This window comes from Azolla caroliniana, unplaced genomic scaffold, assembly GCF_043228905.1.
Source record: "Azolla caroliniana isolate FFs.n. ecotype wild unplaced genomic scaffold, voAzoCaro1.0.p SCAF_291, whole genome shotgun sequence".
In the NCBI taxonomy this organism is placed as follows: domain Eukaryota; kingdom Viridiplantae; phylum Streptophyta; class Polypodiopsida; order Salviniales; family Salviniaceae; genus Azolla; species Azolla caroliniana.
In genome coordinates, this window is record NW_028230726.1 from 18,960 (window position 1) to 39,101 (window position 20,142).

Genomic DNA, 20,142 nt, shown 5'->3' on the forward strand with positions numbered 1-20,142 from the left:
GACTGGTTTTTTTATCTTTCTCTGTCAGTGTAGATGAGCTTCTAGATGTATTATAGACATGTTTTGTTGCAACGTCTAGAGTAACCTACCTGATAATAATGAATAAGAAATTATATGTGAAGAAGCTTCACTATGTGATGTCTTCATTAGGGTCGTATTTGCAAACCAATGAAACATCAGCGAGGTAAGTAAGGCGTGCTAACAAAATATAATACAATAGACATTCTTATTTCTTGAAATACAATCGCAAATAAACAAAGTTGCAACAAATAACACTTGGATCTTAATTCAAGGCCAATTATAATGAATGTTATAAAAAGGCTCTCAATAACTCTCCCCTGTGAATGTTATAAGAAATACATTTGAGACATCCAAGACAAAGAAACACCCTTAACCAAATTTTCTGTTGAGATTTGTTCCCCACTCTCTTGCTCCAAAAAGGCCAGTTTTTAGGACACCATTTCCACCTCTGTTTTCCTAGCTAGACCATCATGAGACAAGAAACTCAAATATCTTTTGTCATACCAATGTCAAGGGCCAGGAATTTTAATTCCCTCAAATAGTGTATAGGACGTTTCAGCACAGAATTAGTTACAATTACAAACAAGAGGACAAAAGCCAGTTTAACAAATTCTTATGACCAACAAGCCAGGCTTCATGCCATTCTAAAATGACCAACAAGCGTACCGATACTGAACCAGCCAATCGTGACTATGCAGGAAGTCAGAACTATCTGATCAGCAAATACTAATATTTATAATCACCAATTTACAAAATGAGTGATTGAACAGTGTGATGCAAGCCCAATAAATGTAGGCCAATCCACCTGATACTCCAACATCAACTATACTAAATTATCAACCACCATCAGTTCTTCTATCCCTAATGGGAAATTTGTCCTAAATCATCAAAGATAACTATAGCTGTAATGATATGAAGAGGTCATGTTTAACGTCTTTGATAATGCTGGTTTCAAGATACACCAGAAGGGGAAAAACATTTCACTATATAGACATTAAAGAACAAGGAAAACCATGAACTTAGTTAAAATTGCTAAATTGCTACAAATATGAACTATCATCTAAATATCAAACCCTCAACACCAAGTAACTTGAACTTGAATGTTCCAGTTTACTCTAAACAATCATCTATATTAATACCCTAAATTGTGAGGAAAGCTCAAGTACCCTATTATTTAAGAATATACAATTTCTAGATTCCAGCTCACATGGGTCATAATAAGCTTTACCCAGTTCTATTGCTGCTTTACATCATGCATCACTGCATCTAGGGCCCAATATCACAAAAAGAATAAATAAACAGAATAGCTAGCCTAAGTATATAGATAGATACCTTAATGTTCCTGCCAGACCTCAACTACTGCATGAAGCTAGATACTCTATTAAGGAATGCCTATGCCGCATTACTAATATTATTTTCGTCTATGCCTTCAAAAATGTTTGGATCTTGTTGGCCACTGATGCATTTTTAATTTAAATCCCTCCTGCCAAGTGCTGGCTTGAGCAGCTCATGTTGCTGTTTTGTTTGACATGCATGACAAATGCATTTTTGGTCTCCATTCTGTTTGATGTTTGTGGAATCCACTCTTCAATTCATGTGCAGAATCTTTCATCTTATGACTCTCCAAGTGTTTCTTGGTGGAAGTGGATAATGAAACTGCATTTTTTTCATCCTTTAAACCAGTTACATTCAGAGAGATAACAGGGTGTGAACTATCTGACACAGGTAGTTCTGTTTTACCTACTGATCCAGCCTCAATGTTGGATTTTGCTGGAGAGTACACCATGACACAGCCCCTGGAGTTTTTGGGTGCATTATTCTGCTTTAAAGTCTTTGGCATGAATACTTTACAACCCAGATTAGTTTCATTCTGTTGCTTGACTTTCCATTTCCTAGGCATGGTATTGGGCACTTTTAATATCCCCTCTCCAGAAAATCTGTTACACGTGCCTTTTTGTTCTTGTTCACGCACTTTGACAGGATTCTTTAAATGTTTCCAACTTTTACTGGATTCAAGTACAGCAGAACTAGGTTTTTTCTGCACTATTCTTTGCTCACATCCGCCTTTCTTCTGGTTCTTTAAGTCTTCTTGACTTTTACTAGGTCTCACAATGATATCATTGAAACCAGCTACAAAAGCAGCAAATTCATGAATCTTATTTTCCATTTGATTTTCAGAGTGCTCTTGGCTTTTACCAGGTTTGGCTATTTTGTCCTGACAGATGCTGGCAGCAGTTTTCAGGACTGCCTTTGCATTACCTGTACACAAAGAACTATCTGTTTTATAAGCCAGCAATTTGACGTCTTTCTCCTCACTTTCAGCACCAGTAATCTTACTCTCTGCCTCGCTCAAGAACATTTCTTCATAAATCTCTTCTGGATTTTCAATATCCACGTTAATTTCTAAAATATCTGTTTGTGGCAAAATGATTTCAGTGGAGGATTCTGCCATCGAGGGAATGTCTGTCCCATGTATGTCAACATGGTTATGGTTCAAAAGCTTCTGCACTTTTGGTAGGAAGATTTTCTTGCTCTGTGTAATTCGTATAGAATACCGTTCGGAGCTTTGTTTCCCATTATCGGTCACCAGACTAGACAGTAGCTCTGACCCTTTGAGATCCTTAAAAGTACATTTTCCTTCTTTTCCAGAATCTTTCCTTGTATTCTTGCTTTGCCCCTCACTTTTTATCAATTGTTCTGATGCAGTTTTATGGAAATCATTTGTTCCAGTTTTATGGACCTTTTTCCACTTCATATTCCTAGCTTGGTTATCAGGAACCAACAAACCTGAAGATTTTGTGCTGTGGAAACCACTAGGCATAGCTGATTGAGCATTCTTAGCTAAGGCAGTGTTTTCCACTGACCTTACAGATAGTGCACCTGCTGTTCCTGGTGTAGAACCACACGCTTCCTTAGCTTTTTTACTGTGTAAATGACCAGGCACTGACAATTGACTATCCTCAGACAGAGCAGTGTTTTTCAATGCTCTTTCACCTGACATACGTGATGTAGAACCACAAGCTTCCTTCAACTTTGTAATGTGCAATCGACTAGGCTTAGATGAATTTTTTTCCTTAGCAAAGCTCATAGATTTCACTGCTATTTCAGGCAGTGTACCTAATGTTCCTGGAGTAGATCCACAAGTGTCATTATATGTTTTACTGTCTTCAAATAAGGTAATATCATCAACTGTTTTTTTAGTGAGTGTACATGTTGTTGCTGACGTAGAGCCATAAGCTTCCTTTAAAGACTTGCCTGATGAAACACCATTATTCCAACAACTAGTTGATTGAGGTATTAGAACTTCAGTACTAGAGTTCTGTATATTAGAAAGATCATCACTATTATTGTTCTTAATCCTATTTTTTATAGCCTTTTTTACTTTTGGCACAAATATTTTATGGCCCATTTGAGACTTCACAGTAAATTGTTTGCATCGTCGCCTAATACTGCCATTTCCATCCGAGACACCAGTCCCCCTTGGTTTCCATTGCTTTAAGCATTTGTCCAAAGCATCATTCTTCTTTTGTCCAAAATCATTCATGGCATAATGTGAAGATTCCTGGATCTTAGCATTCTCAACTGCATCATTGTGGGATACAAAGCCAACTCTATCATGAAAACAGTTCATTTCCCTGACAGTTTTGTCTTTTGGGTCCTCAGACTGGGCATCCGATTTTGAGTTGGCGGATGAGGCAGGATACAGCCAATCAGTAGAAGAAATAGATGAATTTCTAGCACTAGCATTAAAACTTTCTAGTTTAGATGGGATCCTACATGAGTCTTTGTCCTCCGCTGAAGAATCCAATGCTGACATAATGGAAGGTAACACTGGCAGATGAGATTCTACAGTTTCTAATGCTGCAGAACATGGCTTCTTTTTTAAGGATACTACGTTCTTGGAGCTTACTTCTCCAACTGGGGTATGCATATCATCTGGTTGAGGTAGATCAATGTTATTAGAGGTTGGTAGCTTATGGATATCTGCAGCATCATTTATTATGGTTTCACCTTCAGCAATCTTACCCAGGACCGCTCGTGATCTTCTCTGTGCATGGTCATCATTTGAATTAAGTGACACTACTGCTGATTCAGTCACACTATCTTGACTTTCTTCATGGAAATTGTTAATGATTACTTCATGACGAGACGCTTTTGTCAAAAATGTAACTCTCTTCTCTGGCAATGGCATAAAAGTGGATGACTTTGCAGAAAATCCTTTACCACTTTGATCTGTAGTCTTCCTTCTCCCTGCCTTCTTTTGCATGCCATAATTAGATAAAGGAGGCCTTGTTCCGAAGGCAGACGAAATCATTGGGGGCATTTCAACCTCACCACAGTGGAAGTCTTTATCCCTGAAATTCCGATATGCCCAATGATCCTCACGAGTGTCATGTGCATATGGTGCAAACGCAGGTTGTTCAACAAAGAAGGGAACAGATACTTGTGACCCTCCATCCAGTATCCCATGTCCAGGGACAAAAAAATGCTCAATTTGTCCAAATTGCAAAGGGAACTGCCCGTACATAACGGGCCTGCCATAATTCTCCGGGAATCCTGAGTAAGGAAAGTAGCCTCCATAAAAACCAGGATGTTCATACATGTGGATGAAGACTATCTCCTTATCTTTCGCACCACTGTAAATTGGCATGCCTGTCATACTGTAAGATCCGTCAAGCTGGGGAAAAGGAGCCCCAGGTCCACAAGGCATCCCTTGAGTGCCTGAAAGAGGAACACCAGGCCCTAATAATGGAGAGCGATTACTGTCATCATCAGCGGAGGCACTACAGCCTGGGTGTGGTTTGGCGTCTCCTCTTTTCCCTCCATCATTGCCTGTAGGAATAAATCATCCAATACATAAGTGAAACATCAAAATGATTTAGATTATGTAAGAGCAGAAAGACTCACTTGAATCTAGTGGTGGATCTGAAACTTGTTCATTTCTTTGCACCAATGTATTGACAGGACTAGAAGAATATGCCTGAGATTTTGAGGAGTCTTCCAACTGCACTCCTCAGAGAAGGACTATACATGAGAACAATTTTGGACTGGAAAATGGGCTGCACTTAACAGAAAACATCTTTAACATAGCCACACTCCAATGGGTTAGGCATAGCTGTACAAATCCATACCTTTTTTGTGCTGTCCAAACCATCTCCAGTATTTTCTGCACCCGAGGTTGACTGAATCAGGTGCTTCACATTCTTAATTAAGCATCCTGATTCACTGTCTGAAGTGGATCTAGGATACACCTTTATACCATCATCCCAAGATTCAGAACTTACGGAATTGAAAGATATGTTGCTGGCAACATCAGATCCATTAATACCAGCAGAAGAAGGGGGTGAGATATAGCTCTCAGTCGACGAGTGGCAGGTGGACTTCTCAACCACACATCTCTCTCCTTCCTTCTTTGAAGCCACAATACCTTCTGCCTTTGCACCCATCCCATTTTTACCAATGTTTCCACTAACACAAGCCAATCGACTTGTACTGCCCCAACTAAATGTGCCCCTGCGATGTCAAACATCGCTGAAAATGTAAACAATGTATCTCGACAATAAAATCTAAAAAGTTACAGATATTACAAAGGTTTGAGAAAGAATACGTGTTTGAAAATGTAAACAAAATATCTTACCATTATCAATAAAAGTTATAATTACTACGAAAACGAATATTAAGAAGATTTTGAGGGAGAAGACTAAGATAAATAACATACTTTGGCACAATATTCACTTCTGGTACCAGTCCTTGATTCTCCAACCTACAGCAAATTCCATATTAAGTGTAAAACAAACCCAAATTCGTTCTTATGAAAAAACAAAGGATCTATCAAATTTCACCTTTGACTGGGCAAATTGATGGGTTTGGGGGCAGTTGGAATTCTGCCGAGCAGTGTCATACCCCTCCTAACTGAACCCACTCTGCAAAAGAAAAGAAAGCATATTTCAAATGGTAAGTTTAGGTCGCGTGAGCTTTTTCCATCCTTATCTTCCTAGGTCTATAATGAGCTAGTGCTGCTACTTCTATACTATGTTATTCTCTTTGGGTGGAGCAGAGGATCACCTTCTTTCAGTGGCAGCCATCGGGTGTACGCGCTAATAGAAAAAATACTCCTGTTTAAGTGGAGCAGTTGTGAATCATGAAACCTGGGGCTTATGCATTCACCATAACATTTTATTGAGGCAGCGTACATTAGGCAAATCTAATGAAGAAGACTATATTCCATTTTTTCGAGTACACTAAAGAAAAAGAAAAGAAAAAGGTTTACATGGATGCACTAAAATGAAGAGTTGGTTGTGAACGCTGTCAGCCTGTCTCCGTTTCTGCTATGGCGAGGAACTGCAGAAGCTAGAGCATCGTCCGGCTTCTTGTGCTGCTACAGACAAGATCCTACATCCCTCCTCAGCAAAAGATAGTAGTAGAGTGGCATTGCCTTTCTCTTAGCGGGGGAGGTAAGACAGAGAGATGGAATGAATTGGGAGGGTGTAGGGTTTTAGGGCTCCAGCCTCCAATCCAACGAGAAGAAGTTGTTTCTTTGAAATAGCAGGGGAGGGGAGGGAGGGTTTTAGCACATTTTTGTTGTTAGAAGGACAAGTCTTAAAAAGAAGAGCGAGCGAGAGATGGAATGGAGAACCATTGGATCGATTGATCGATCGATGGTTAATCTTAATATGTATGTATGTATATAGTCATGACTCACGAAACCTCATATCCCACTCGTTGCAACTTGCGAGATGTCCATAGAATGAGCTGCTCTTTGATGACCGACAAGTACCCTTGAACTTGCATACATAATGCCTTAGTTGACAATGACCTTTGGTCGTGGACCTAGTTGGATTAAGTCGGTATTGCATATGAGAGTTGTAAAAACAACAACCATTATTGACTCACACTCACGAAGATGCCCTACTCGCTCGCATGACAAAAAGTTATAATATCGTCATCTTGGTCTTAAAGATTTTGGTGCTCCATTTTAGATAGCTTCAACAAGTATAAGCAACATGTGGATGACAATACCTTATGAAGAGATAAAAATTATATTGCCCTTTTTCCAATTGCATCTTTAATGTTGAGTTTTTATTATTCCATTTGAACGAAAGACCGTATATCTCATTTAGAAATGATTTGCCCACCACAAGGTTGTTGATTGCGAATAAATTATAAGCCAATGCATTCAACCTAATGGCTAGATAAGTACCCCACATTTCATGTACATTGTTTGTTGTACTGCACACACTAAGGGCATAACAAAGTGTTGCTTTTTCATGTTCATTCTTACCATTGATTCAATAGCAACTTGCCAATCTTGACATGCATTTATTCCATAAAAATGTCAGAATGAAGGCCCAAATTTTCCTATAGTTATAAATATTCCCATATTTATTTAAAACTCTCATGGGAAATTCCTTTTGGTGCAAATATGAAGAGAAGAGCCCTCTCTTATCAATCTATGTATCTACTTTTTATAAATATAGTCTCTCTTTTTTTCTTTTTTATCGTAATTAGCTTACCCAAGTGGTAAGTTGTTACACTACAATTACTACGTCTTGGGTTCAAAACCAATTTTCTCACCTCTCTTATGTTACTTCATACATATCTCTCAATTCACTAGATACCACCCTAGAATTTAGGGGTTCAATCCACCACCTCCTGGCCATTAGCCAACCTTACTAATGTCTCTCTCTCTCTCTCAATGGCATCTCTTTCTCTTCATTTCCCATCCTTTTTCATGCATAATTGCTCTAAATTCCCCTTTGCTTGGTTGGCTACTTTTTTGTTGATTTTTGACACCACTTTGCCACCAAAATTTCGATTTCCGACATTGGTTTGTTGCATATGATATTCTATTATGAATATTGTGAAATATGAAGCCGGCCATAACCGGTCAACACGTGCAAATGAGAGACGCAGAGATCAAGACAATCATACACAAGAAAAGAAAGTATAGAGACACAAGATCTTTTCATGTGGAAAACCCTAAAAGGGAAAAACTATGGGAGTCCACAAACTCCGAGTAATTACTATAGTGGGAGGAATATACAACAAGAAACTCCAAGGCAACAACCTTGAGTTCTTCTTCGTCCACATACGGCTACAAGAGTTACAACTCTCTTTCTCTCTCTCTCCTACACACTAGTTACACTCACTAATCCTACTACAACTCTCTCATAATGATTTGCCCTAGATGTATTTATACTAATACATACTATGGACTATTTACAAATATAACGAGTTGTAGGTGCACCAAAACATATTTACAAATATGATTACTTTTGGATACCTCTCCATATCCGACCAAATGTCTTCCAGTCGGTCCTGCTCCGGATCTGGTCTCTCCTTCAAACCCATCTGATCCAGTTCTTCGTTTTACACCTGGTTCTTGTTCTTCAAACTCCAATCCAAGTCGTACTCTCTTCCCATCCAGAGGGGCCTATTTCCTAATAAACCCCCCTTCACTCTAGTATGGGGTACTTTGTTAGTCCAACCCTTTGCCGACACATGTTCAACTTCTCTACCAACAACACCTTCGTTAGCATATCCGATCCGTTTTCCTCCGTGTGGATCTTTATCAGAGCAAAATCTTTTTCTTCTACCCTCTCCTTAAGCCAATGGTATCTCCTCTATATGTGCTTAGTCCTTGAGTGGTAGGTGTTAACCGGTGGGACAAGTGGGCACTGTGTCAAACGAGCAAAGGGAGTCGAGCACTAATAGTCGAACAAAGGGAGCCGAGTATTAAGGAGAAACGGTTGTAAAGCGCCGAGCATAGAGGACCATATATATATCGAGTGTTAGAACAGGGGGGAAACTATTTTGGAGCTATATTACCTCTTCTCAAGCCGATGTAATTTGTGTTCAAGAACATAAACAAGTTGAATTCAATGGTCAAGTTGGTTCATTTGGAGGTTTTGACATATTCTATAAAGATCAAGGTACAACATCTGGAGTGCTTATCGTCATAAAACATGAGCTAAATCCTACGGTTGCCTATAATGATCAACGTGGGAGGTGGATGGTTGTGCAATGAATGATAAATGGCGAGACATATGATTTTGTTGGAATATATGCCCCGAATGCCGCAAGGGATAGAGCTTTACTTTGGCAAGACATTTGTGCTTATGTGGAGATTTCAACAACTCTCCAAATGCAGGTGATAACACTAGTGGGCACTCACATATGTTGAGAGAGGAACAAGGTCAGTGGTGTAATATGCAAAGCTCATTGGATTGGGTTGATTTATGGAAAATGGCGCACCCACATGTTCATGGGTTTACCTTTCATCACACCACCAACTCCTCATACTATGCAAGTCAGTATGAAAATTTCACATATACAATGCAAATAGACCATGCTTTGCAGTTGTCAGATGATGTGGTTGTCTGTCTAGACCTTCATTTTGGGAATCATTCCTATGAAGTGCATCTCCAAAGGAAGAGATTTATGCTCATTAACAACAACTACCTCAAGCATGATCTCTTCAAGAGGATGGTCTATGACATAATACATCCTCTTTAAGTAGAAGTCAACATAGATGTTGATATAGCGTGGGTACATTTTATACATAGATTACAAACAATAATACAAGAGTATGGGAAGTGGTATGTCTGAAGACAGAGAGATTGCACTCAACAAGCCAAATTTACTTGTCAAGCCCTAACGGGGTTAGCAAATAGAAGATCTTTGACTTTACATGAAGAGGATGCATTGTGTATGGCCAAACCCACATTGATGCTACGTGACAAAAATAAATTAGAAAAATGGCAAGTTAGGTCAAGACAGATTCCATTGAAAGACAAAGGATGCTCTTCTAAATCCTTCTTCAAAAGGTTGCATCTTATACGCCAAAAGGAATTATCCATTAAATTCATCAAAATTGGTGATGGTTTGTGGACTACAAACTGACTTGACATAGCCAAGGAAGCTGCTCTATCTGCAATAACATCAAAGAAAGATGCATCAGCTTTAACAACAGACAAGAATCTACAACGTGTAACTCACTTCTCACACATCTTTGAGAACAATGTAGTTGTTACAGATGTAGTTAAATAGGACAAAGATACATTCTTGTCACTAGTTCAACCCACTATTTGTGTTGATAAAGCTATTGCTTTGGATGCAACATTCACAATGGAGGAGCTTTTGGAGGCTTGGAAGGGCCTCAGGAAAGGCAAAGCGTCTGGTTGGCATGGTATTATATTAGAGTTCATTGCAGAATTTTGGGATGTCCTTAAGAATTTAATCCTATCCATGGCAAATAATGCTTGGCAACAATGGGATATGCCCGTCCCATGGTAAGAAGGTTTGGTCAAATTAATACCCAAAAAGAAACTATGTGAATCTTTTTTGGATTGGCGACCAATCACTCTCATGCCAATGATCTATAAACTTATTGCAAAGATAATTGCTAATCGTATTAAGGACAATTTGTTGGGAGGCGTCCACGTAAACCAGTATGGATTCATTCCTCGAAGGCAGATTATAGATAATATTGCTAATGCCTATATTGGAATGGAGGATTCCAAATACACGAAACAAGATGTATTGCTCATGCAAATTGACATTGAAAAGGCCTTTGACACCATCCAATGGGATTTTGTGGCAACCACAATGGTCAACCTAGGATTTGATCCGAAATGTCTCAAGTAATCTATTGGCTTTATGAGTCTAGCACATCTTCATGCAGTATCGAGGGTGAATCATGGAGCTTAGCCAAATCATTATGGCAAGGTTGTCCTATAACTGCATTGTTGTATGCAATCACAACTCATCCACTACTATTGTACATGGATCATTTAGTAGTATCAATTGGTCAACTTCACTGTTTGCAAATGCTCAATGACCATTGCTTCTAGGCTAAGCTCTTTGGCCACGACCCGTGACAAAATAGACACAAGTAGCTGCTCATCCTTAATTCCTTGCATCGTTCTCCATAGAGACAACTTCATGTCATCTGTTGCTTCCTCAATGGTTAGGTCTGTCACGAACGAGTATAATAGAGTAGAATCGAGATGAGACTAAGAACTAGGAGAGAGAGAAAGAACAAGAGCTCGACTTATGATTCTGTAACTGGTGTTGTTCACCTTAATTAGAATCAAGGTGCACCTGAGTATTTATGCAAGAAGGTAGAGATATGTATGCTAGCTAGGAATAGAGAATGCATGAAGATCCATGCAAGCTAGGAATAGAGAATGCATGTATGCAAGCTAGCAATAAAGAATGCATGTATGCAAGCTAGGAAAAGAGAATGCATGTAAGCAAGCTAGGAATAGAGAATGCATGCAAGCTAAGAACTTCCAATGTTCAATCTACCATACATGAAGTTGGATTTTAATACAAGGATGCATAAATGGATGTAGCTTAGTTGGTAGGGTTGCCCAATGGAGACCAGGAGGTCTTGGTTCAATTCGTACCTTCCACCGTAGTGTGGCATATGTCTATGGCATTATCCTCCCCCTCAGGCCGCCTCCGAAGATCCGTGGCCGGCTTCTATGGGTACAATTGATGAAAAGCTCGAATCACCACGTGAGCATTTTGTAAATGTGTAACTGGTTTCCACGTGGCATCCGAAATGGGGTAACCTTTCCATAAGGCCAAATATTGAAGTCGTTGTCACCACAAGCGGGAGTCGAGGATCTGGTCAACCTCGTACTCCTCCCTTGTCGATAATTCCACGAGTGGCAGTGGAGGAGGTTGTCGTTACGGAATTCCAGAAGGATGGTATAAGGATGGTATAGTTCAAGGAGAGAGATGTGGAAAACATTGTGAATCCTAAATGTTGGGGGAAGCGCTAACCGGAATGCAACTGGGTTGATTCACTCGATGATACGGAAGGGGCCTAGCTTTTTGTAGTCTAGCTTCGTGTAGGGACAAGTGGTGGAGATGTGGCAGCGTAGCAACCAAACCATGTCACTGACTGCAAAGGGTGGTGCAGCCAAGCGATGATGGTTAGCGTGATCCTGATATTGTTTTCCAGCAACACATAGCTCAAGGGAGAGGTCACAATGGACATCTTGTAAACTGCGAGCACACATCTCTGCCGACAGATTGATAAAAATCGCAGGAATGGAAATTTTGAAACGAGGGTGGAACCCATAGTTTGCAAAGAATGGGGAAACCTTAGTGGATGCATGGATACTATTATTGTAGGCAAATTCTGCCATGGCAAGGAAGTCCACCCAATCCTCTTGTTGGTAGCTTATTGTACACCAAAGGTATTGTTCAAGGATTTGGTTGACTCTTTCAGTTTGGCTGTTGTCAAGTTCACATAAGTCCCAAATGTTTGCAGAAGTCGTTGCCAAAAGTGGGAGATAAATTGAGGACCTCGATCAGAGGTGGCATCCTCAGGTAAGCCGTGTAGACGAACAACATTTTTCCGAAAAAGATCCGTCCTCTCCTCCCCCGAAGTGGTTTTTGAGCATGGGACAAAGTGAGCCATCTTCGAAAACCGATCGACGATCACTAACACCATGTCATGGCCACCAACCTGAGGGAGATCGGTTATAAAGGCCATCGAGAGAGACGCCCATGGTGGACTAGGAAGTGGAAGCAGGTGGAGAAGGCCATATGGACGATGGTGAGCCACGTTGGAGCAGGCACAAACGTCACACATCTTGATAAATTCTTTGACAAAATTCCAAGGTTGGGGCCACCAAAACCCCCGAGATAGCAACTGCAGTGTTTTCACGACCCACCAAATTTCCAAGGTTGGGCCCATTGGTTGCATCTTTCATATAATTACACAGGAAGAGAAGTATATGATGCCTACAGATCGGATATGTTAACATCAAGTGATAAATATGTCACTTACAATTAGTTCACAAGATTGTGATCAACACAATTCACTAATGTTGTTATACCTCGGAAAGTACGCATGGGGTATTGTTCTATTTGTGCAAACCTGAAGAGCATGGCTAAAGGTGCCAAAACAACAAAGGAGAAGGACATCAATAAAAAGTTGTTGTAGGACCATCGAGAAGCGCAAGCCCTAGAGCGGAAAAAAGTGATGCATCACAAAGAGAAGTCGTTGAAGAAACCAGAGAAATATATGTGTCTCATGATTGACGGTATGGACCAGAAGAAGACGTGTTTTGCCTCACCTTAGGAGGCTTCCGAAAGATGTCAACGACGAATGTCCAGTTCAAATGCACTTGGTAGGTTGTTTGGGTTATAATGGGACAAGTAAACCTCACATCTTCATTACTTACCCAAATGTCCACAACAACCCCAACCTAACAATTATTGTGATTCAAAGGGTTTTGATGAATTGGGGACACCCATTGCCCCCTGTTCTCTGCATTCAATTGGACAACACTACTAGGGAGAACAAGAATTCAACTATCTTCGGATATTTGAGCATGTTGGTGAAACAAGGAGTGTTTAAGAAAGTTAATGTTAACTTTGTTCTGGTTGGTCACACACATGACCATATTGATCAGATGTTCAGTACATTCTGTAGACAATTGTCTTGATATGATGTTCTCACATTACCGAAGTTATTTGATGTCATTTGTGATGCATATACGCCACATCCGAATGTGATCCACTTAAAGGAGATATACGACTTTAAGAGATACATAGCAGATGGCGGGGATAAGAATGTGAAAGTGTTAACCCAACTAAACAATATTAGCTTCAATAATGTATTCTTGATAAAGAAAAATGATATAAGTGGTTGTACATTGTTGCATGCAAAGCAATATTCATCTTCCCCATAGTGGGAGCTAGAAGGTGGTTGCCAGTTCTTGCTTCATATGCCATCTGTAACTATTGGTTATGGTGCAAAACAAATGCCGATTGAGACTAAAAAGGAAATGCACAATGACTTGGTAGATGGACAAAGGAACTTTGGGATGCAAGTCTTACAGGACAAAAGGAAGCACATTGATACTGCAAAGAAGTATGTTGTACCACAATCTACCTCAAGGTGGGACATGTTCTTTAGTGATCAACAAGAAATTATTGATAATTCCTTCAATGGTATTTGGCCCTTGCAAATACTATTTACGTGGTGGTCCATACAACACATGCCTAATTCTCAAACGCCACCTCGTGCACCTAATGCGGATCTTGACAACTTGCTCCATCAACAATAGCGAGACATTTATGTGGGACCAAGGATGACAAAAGCAGCTAAAGCTCGTTGGCAAGGAAACACACAAGAAATAAAGGTTGGAATGTTAATTGCCATACCTACAAATGACAATGACATGGGGCACCAAGTTTAGATTGGTAAAGTATTGGACGTGGTGATGCATGAAAACCAAAATCAGATAAAGTCTACAAAGCTGCATTGGTACAACACTAAAAGCAATAATGCATTTACAGGCAAGTATACATTGGAGATGATAGAATGCCCAACGTCAAGAGGAAATAGAAAGCGGAAGAGAAATATTCATTACACATAGACCCTTGACATGCAAGAGGTGGATACCATTGTGTACGACTTTACATTGAGAAAAGTTGGATGTTTAAGGAAGTAAATAATAGACATAATAAATTTGAAATTGCCAAGTCTACAACGCTTTTTAGATCGAAGGCGTACCAGATCTTCTACACATGATTTGGAGATACAACATTTGCTTTTAGATGAAGACAATGCTTTGATTAATACATCTGATGAGGAGGAGGATGAGTCACCATTGTATATTAGGCTCTATAGTAGTGATTCTTATGAGAGGAATAACTCTTGATTGTATTTTTGGCATGAATGGTTAATAATATAAGCTTGTAAGAACTCGAATGATATAAAAGTTAATTGTTTTAAATCAATTGCTCCTTGTGAATATTGATTGTTATAACTTATAAACAACATGAGCTGTTAATTTTACGGTAAAAAATATGACGTAAATTTGTGACATTTGCCTAATTTTGTGAATTTTCAATTTTATGACATGGGGAGATTTTAAGCTTTTCCATTGAGTCTTTGAGGACATGTGATACAGGTATCACATGTTTTGTGAGATGGTTAAAAAAACCCTGAAATCAAATGGAATATTCCTTATCCTTCCAATTGATCGTGATCCTTCCACTTCTGAACGCGAACATGTTTCAATGAATATATATGACCATGAGTTTAGAGTTTTGGTAAATGTTCATAAATTTATCCCCTTTCTTTGTCGACGAGTTCCACGAGTCACAATGCACGAACTAGGACTTGGCTTATTTAGATATCGACGATGAAATTAAGCTACAAGTTTTGTGGCATTAGTGGGATTCTCAACAAGTTTCCATGTTTACCCCACAAGCGTATAACCCTACCAATCAACAAAATAATACAATTTGTTATGCACAACTTTGGAGTCCCAAATGGTCTCCACCTCATGTTTTGGACCTTCATCAAGCTCAATAAAAGGTGGACAAGGAACAACACAACATGGAATAGAGTTCGAAGCATAAGGTTCCCAGGGTGATACATCAAACATTGGATGAAGAAGCATATGGGGAGGGATATCAAGATGAAAAACGACATTGATCTAGTTAGTGATTATATATGGACCGAGACATTGATAATCCAACTTGTTGCAAGACCTAGTGGTCATTACATCATAAAAGTCATATCTCCAACTCGAAATTTGGGTCTTTCTAGTGATGAGTCAAGACGATGATAATTTGCAAATGTTGAGCACATGAATTTCTGGGAGATGACATAGACGATCCTCCACACCAAGGTTTCTGGATTCTCGCACACTGTTCAACGAGGCTAGATACGGGTGTTGGCAAAGAAGGGAGAAAATTTGCCCGAGCTAGTTCACTTTGTTGGAATGCTTCAAAGTGATTGACATCCTCTCTTGCATGACGGCAAGAAAACGGTGTTTGGAAATGTGACCCTTGTAATCGCAAAGTGACAAGGTATATTACCATCACATGTTAACTACTAAGTGCCACTAATTAAATGAATATATACTTAGTGGGTTTGCTTCCAATTGGGTTGAATCTTCAAAAGAGAAAGATCGCTTTACTGTGTTGTGCTCAATGTGGTGGAGAATAAAAAACAACATTACACTTATTATGGAGCTACCTACTAAACAAAACATTCATAGATAAAATATGCACAACAATTTAAACCCAAATTTCCTTGCAAAGGTTTTGGAAAATCTTTGGGCTGGTTATATAGATTTTGCACGACTAGCTTAAGCAATGTTGATTTCCTCCGCAACAAAAGAACTTGAGCACCTGAACCGTTAGATAGCTCACAATTGTCTAATCTTTGGTCAAGGCCAAATTCAAGGATTTAGCTTCTTCAAACAATCTCCATTCAATTGTCTACATCTTCGGAATATCTCAACATTACATTCTTTGCTTTCACCTCGCATTGAGGTTTAGTCTCACATGAAAAACGACATGATACCTTTTTTTCTTTTTCCCGTATACTAGTGGAGAATTTATTTTCCATCTTCTTTATGTTTTACCAAAGCACTCGCTTATCTTTATTGACAAATGTATTTTGCATTAAGGTTGGAATTCTTATTATTCATTGAATCGGCTAATCTAGTCTATAACTTAAATATGTGATGCAAAAGAATGGTGTAGAAATGAGTTTTTTGAGCTAATCCTATATAATGTGTAGAGTTTGATTTGCAATCAACAATAGTTCAGTCCAAAAGTGTCAAACTCAACCGTTTAGAAAAATTGAAATGTAAACCGAATCACAAAACTGTTTAAACCGAAACCATTACAAAAAATCCAAGCCCAAACCAAACAGTTTTAGAGACTTCCAAACATTTAAACCATTAAAACTGTAGTTTCACAATTTGGTTTTGGTTTTCAAGTGTTTTCGGTTTTCATTTTTTTGTGCATGAACATTTCTACACAGTGTTTTCTTATGATTATGCTTACCCCACCTCTATAGTACAAGGCAAAGCTCCACCTTGTAACAAGGTTTCACACTCTTATCTTTCGATTTTGTAAGGTAAGTTTGCATACAATATTTTTTTATCTTGATCATCCTTAAATGCCAATGTGCCGTCACTATTATTATTGAAAGTGTTTCCGTTAAGTTCTGAGTTCATGTGCATGGAAAATATTACAAAGTATTTCAATTAAACCTGCTTCTTGAAGAGATAATTTCTTTCACGATCATTCTCTTGGAATTTCAGGCCTCTTTCAAATGGATGTTCAATATTTTGTCTACTGCTGCTTCTGGTTGGGATCATTGGTCATGATGGAGCCTTCAAGCATGGTCTAATTAATAGAATCCAATCTCCCTCAATCTGTTAGTTATGGGCACATGCTGTATGACAAAGCTTCACTGGTCCCACCCAAGTGGGTCATTGAAACATAGTTCACCATCATTGAGAGGTCGCTCGATGACAGGTAATATAAATAAATCTGCTTAGGTAGTCTCTGTAAGTAATCTTACAGATGCATTCCATTTTTCTTTGCTTTTAATCCACATTAGTTTTTCATTACAGGCATCTAATTTTCATTGAAATCATTCACCAGATCTCGTACTACACTGGAACATGAAATCGACAACATGTCTATTTGAAATACTTTTATATCTCAACCCTGTAGATCTGAATCAGGCCGCTTCATCACATATAATCTGCAGCAACAACCAGATCAGTGTTACGAGATACTTCCGTTGGGCAATAGCCTTAATGCGATTTCTACTTCATTGAAGTGAGCTTTCACTAGAATCATTCATGTGTCCAATTCTATGCTGGCACTTTCAAGTCTTGAATCAATGAAGAGAATCCACTTATAGACAATATTCCATTCACAACACCTTAATTGGAAGATTCATTCATCTCTCAAAAGTGACATCCACTACTTTGCCACTTCTGAACTGATAAACGTTCAAGGTTCATCCGGCATATATACAACAATAGCATTGCATACACCAGCAATGTTAGTGTCACACATGACTAGTTCATCCAAGAGTAACCAATTTGTGATGTACCCTGAAATACATTAGATATGATAATGATGTGCAGACCAAGAGGCTCTTAAAAGACAATGCGCTCCTTAATCAACCCATGCCCCTCATCTCGGCTTCAGCAAAAGTATTATATGCATTTGCTAGAAGTAGGAAGGCTGAAGTGTTCTTTGGATCCAACTTCCAAATGCATTCTGACACGTGTTCCGCTAGCTTCAGGTTGCCATTTATTCTGCAAGACCCAAGTAAAACCAACCATGTCTCAGCCATCGGTCTATAGGCCATTTCATCCACCATACATGATCCTTCCTCCAAGCGACCAGCTCTACCAAGCATATCAACCATGCAAGTGTAGTGTTCTAATCGCGGCCTTATCTCATAGAGCCTAGACATGGAAGAAAACAAAGAATATCCTTCATCGACATATCCTTCATGGCTACATGCAGAGATGAGCTCAAGAAAACATACATCATTCATTTGCAAGCCCTCAGATTGCATTTTATCAATGGTTTGACGGGCTTCTTTGTACATTCCATGTTGAGCATACCCACTTACAAGTGCGGCCCAAAGAACCATATCCCTATGGTGACAGGTATTGAATACCTTTCGTGCGTTCGACAAGTCACCACATTTACAATACATGTCAATTAATGCAGTTCCAACACAAAGATCTGAAAGGAACCCCCTGCTGGCAATGAGTACATGAAATTCTTTGCCTTTGTCTAGGGAAGCTAAGTTCATGCAAACACAAAGAGCATTGAGGAAAGTACCAATATCTGACTCTAGGCCTTCCTCGGCCATTCGACAAAAAAGTTCGTATGCTTCATCCATCGACCCATTGTGAATGTGTCCCCATAGCATTGCATTTGAAGACACAGAATCTCTCACTCTTGATTTATCAAAGACATCCCGTGCACTCCCCATACATCCACACTTAGCATACAAGTCTACTAATGCGCTCTCCATTTGTAGATTTGACTGAATACCAGCTTTCAGAATTAATGCATGAATCATTTCACCCCTTTCCAAGTCTGGAAAGCCTGCACATGCATTCAGAACGCTTAGAAAGGTGACCTCATTTGGCATGACACCCTCTCGGCACATCCTGTCATAAACATCGAGTGCTTCTGTAAAGCTCTTGTGTTTCACATACCCAACAATTATGGCTGTCCAACTAATCACATCCTTTTGACTCATCTCATTGAAAACTTCTAGGGCATGCCCCATGCTTCCGCACTTTGCATACATGTCAATCAAAGCATTGCAGATTGACATAGTTTTCTTGATCTTACTCCGTCCCATGATATCAGCATGCACTCGTTTGCCTTCCCCAAGGTCCCCAACCATAGCACAAGCTTGAAGAGCAGTTAAAAAGGTCACTTCATCTGGCTGCACACGCGTGCTTTCCTTCATGTCGTGGAAGAAGAAAAGTGCTTCTTCACCCTTGCCGAGCTTTGCATAGCCAGAGATGATGATTGTCCATGAAACAACAGAGTGAAATGGAGCCATACACAAGAAGACTCCACAAGCATCGCACATGCTGCCGCACATGGCATACACATGGATGAGCGTGTTACATACCCTGACATCCTGATTGACGCCTGTCCCGATCATGTGTGAATGCACATCATAAGCATGTTTTAAGTTCCCAAGATGGCCACATGCTTTGAGAACACTCACAAATGTACCTTCATCGGGAACAAAGCCATTCTTTTGCATGTGGGAGAACATGACCAATGCATATTGAGTAGTTGCATAATCATGGCTTGAAGCATATCCAGCAATCAGTGCATTCCATGCCACTACGTCCCATTCTGGCATGCATCTGAACACGTCCCATGCCATCCACAATCGCCCCTCCTTCGCGTGCATGCACAGGAGCCTCGTCTCAGCAAACATACACCTTCCTTTTCCGTTATCATTAGTGGTGGTGGTGGTGGTGGAGGTAGAAGTGGCTGCCATTCTTCTTGTATTCCTAGTCATCTTCCTCTCTGGATCATCTTTACGTTCCCCTCTCTCTGCTTTCTTTTCTTCCCTTGCTTTTCTGTTTTGTTCAAGCGTGAAAACATACATATATAATAAAGAAGGCTAGTAGAGTGAGTCTGATTTGTCTTGGGTGATTGATCTTCATGCATAAAGTTCTGATGGATCTTCTTCATTTGTGCCTACATTTCCTCCCTTTCATCTCGTTTAGGTTCTTCCTCACAATGTCTTTTGTCCCGCATGCTTTAAGAAGGTTCTAT

The 20,142-nt window shown here is 39.6% G+C and overlaps 2 protein-coding genes across 2 annotated transcripts; both read right to left on the reverse strand.

Annotated features, from left to right (window-relative positions):
* Positions 1-1,020: 1,020 nt before the first annotated feature.
* LOC147848628 (uncharacterized) lies at positions 1,021-6,389 on the reverse strand. Its single transcript, XM_087338292.1, has 7 exons — positions 6,293-6,389; positions 6,088-6,176; positions 5,865-5,945; positions 5,741-5,785; positions 5,154-5,535; positions 4,930-5,026; positions 1,021-4,854 (listed from the first exon to the last, which is right to left on the reverse strand). The coding sequence occupies exons 2-7, from the start codon at positions 6,105-6,107 to the stop codon at positions 1,529-1,531; spliced, it is 3,951 nt and encodes a 1,316-aa protein (XP_087194418.1). The 5' UTR covers positions 6,108-6,176; positions 6,293-6,389; the 3' UTR covers positions 1,021-1,528.
* A 10,940-nt stretch (positions 6,390-17,329) lies between these two features.
* Positions 17,330-19,880, reverse strand: LOC147848629 (putative pentatricopeptide repeat-containing protein At3g47840). The gene has a single exon (XM_087338289.1). The coding sequence runs from the start codon at positions 19,859-19,861 to the stop codon at positions 17,993-17,995; it is 1,869 nt and encodes a 622-aa protein (XP_087194415.1). The 5' UTR covers positions 19,862-19,880; the 3' UTR covers positions 17,330-17,992.
* Positions 19,881-20,142: the final 262 nt, after the last annotated feature.

Coding starts and splice junctions, on each gene's coding strand:
- LOC147848628 (XM_087338292.1), bottom strand. CDS start 6,107: ATGGCTGCCACTGAAAGAAG. Junction 5,786..5,864: donor ATCAATTTGCCCAGTCAAAG/GTGAAATTTGAT, acceptor AATTTGCTGTAG/GTTGGAGAATCAAGGACTGG. Junction 5,536..5,740: donor GAAGTGAATATTGTGCCAAA/GTATGTTATTTA, acceptor TTGACATCGCAG/GGGCACATTTAGTTGGGGCA.
- LOC147848629 (XM_087338289.1), bottom strand. CDS start 19,861: ATGGCAGCCACTTCTACCTCCACCACCACCACCACCACTAATGATAAC.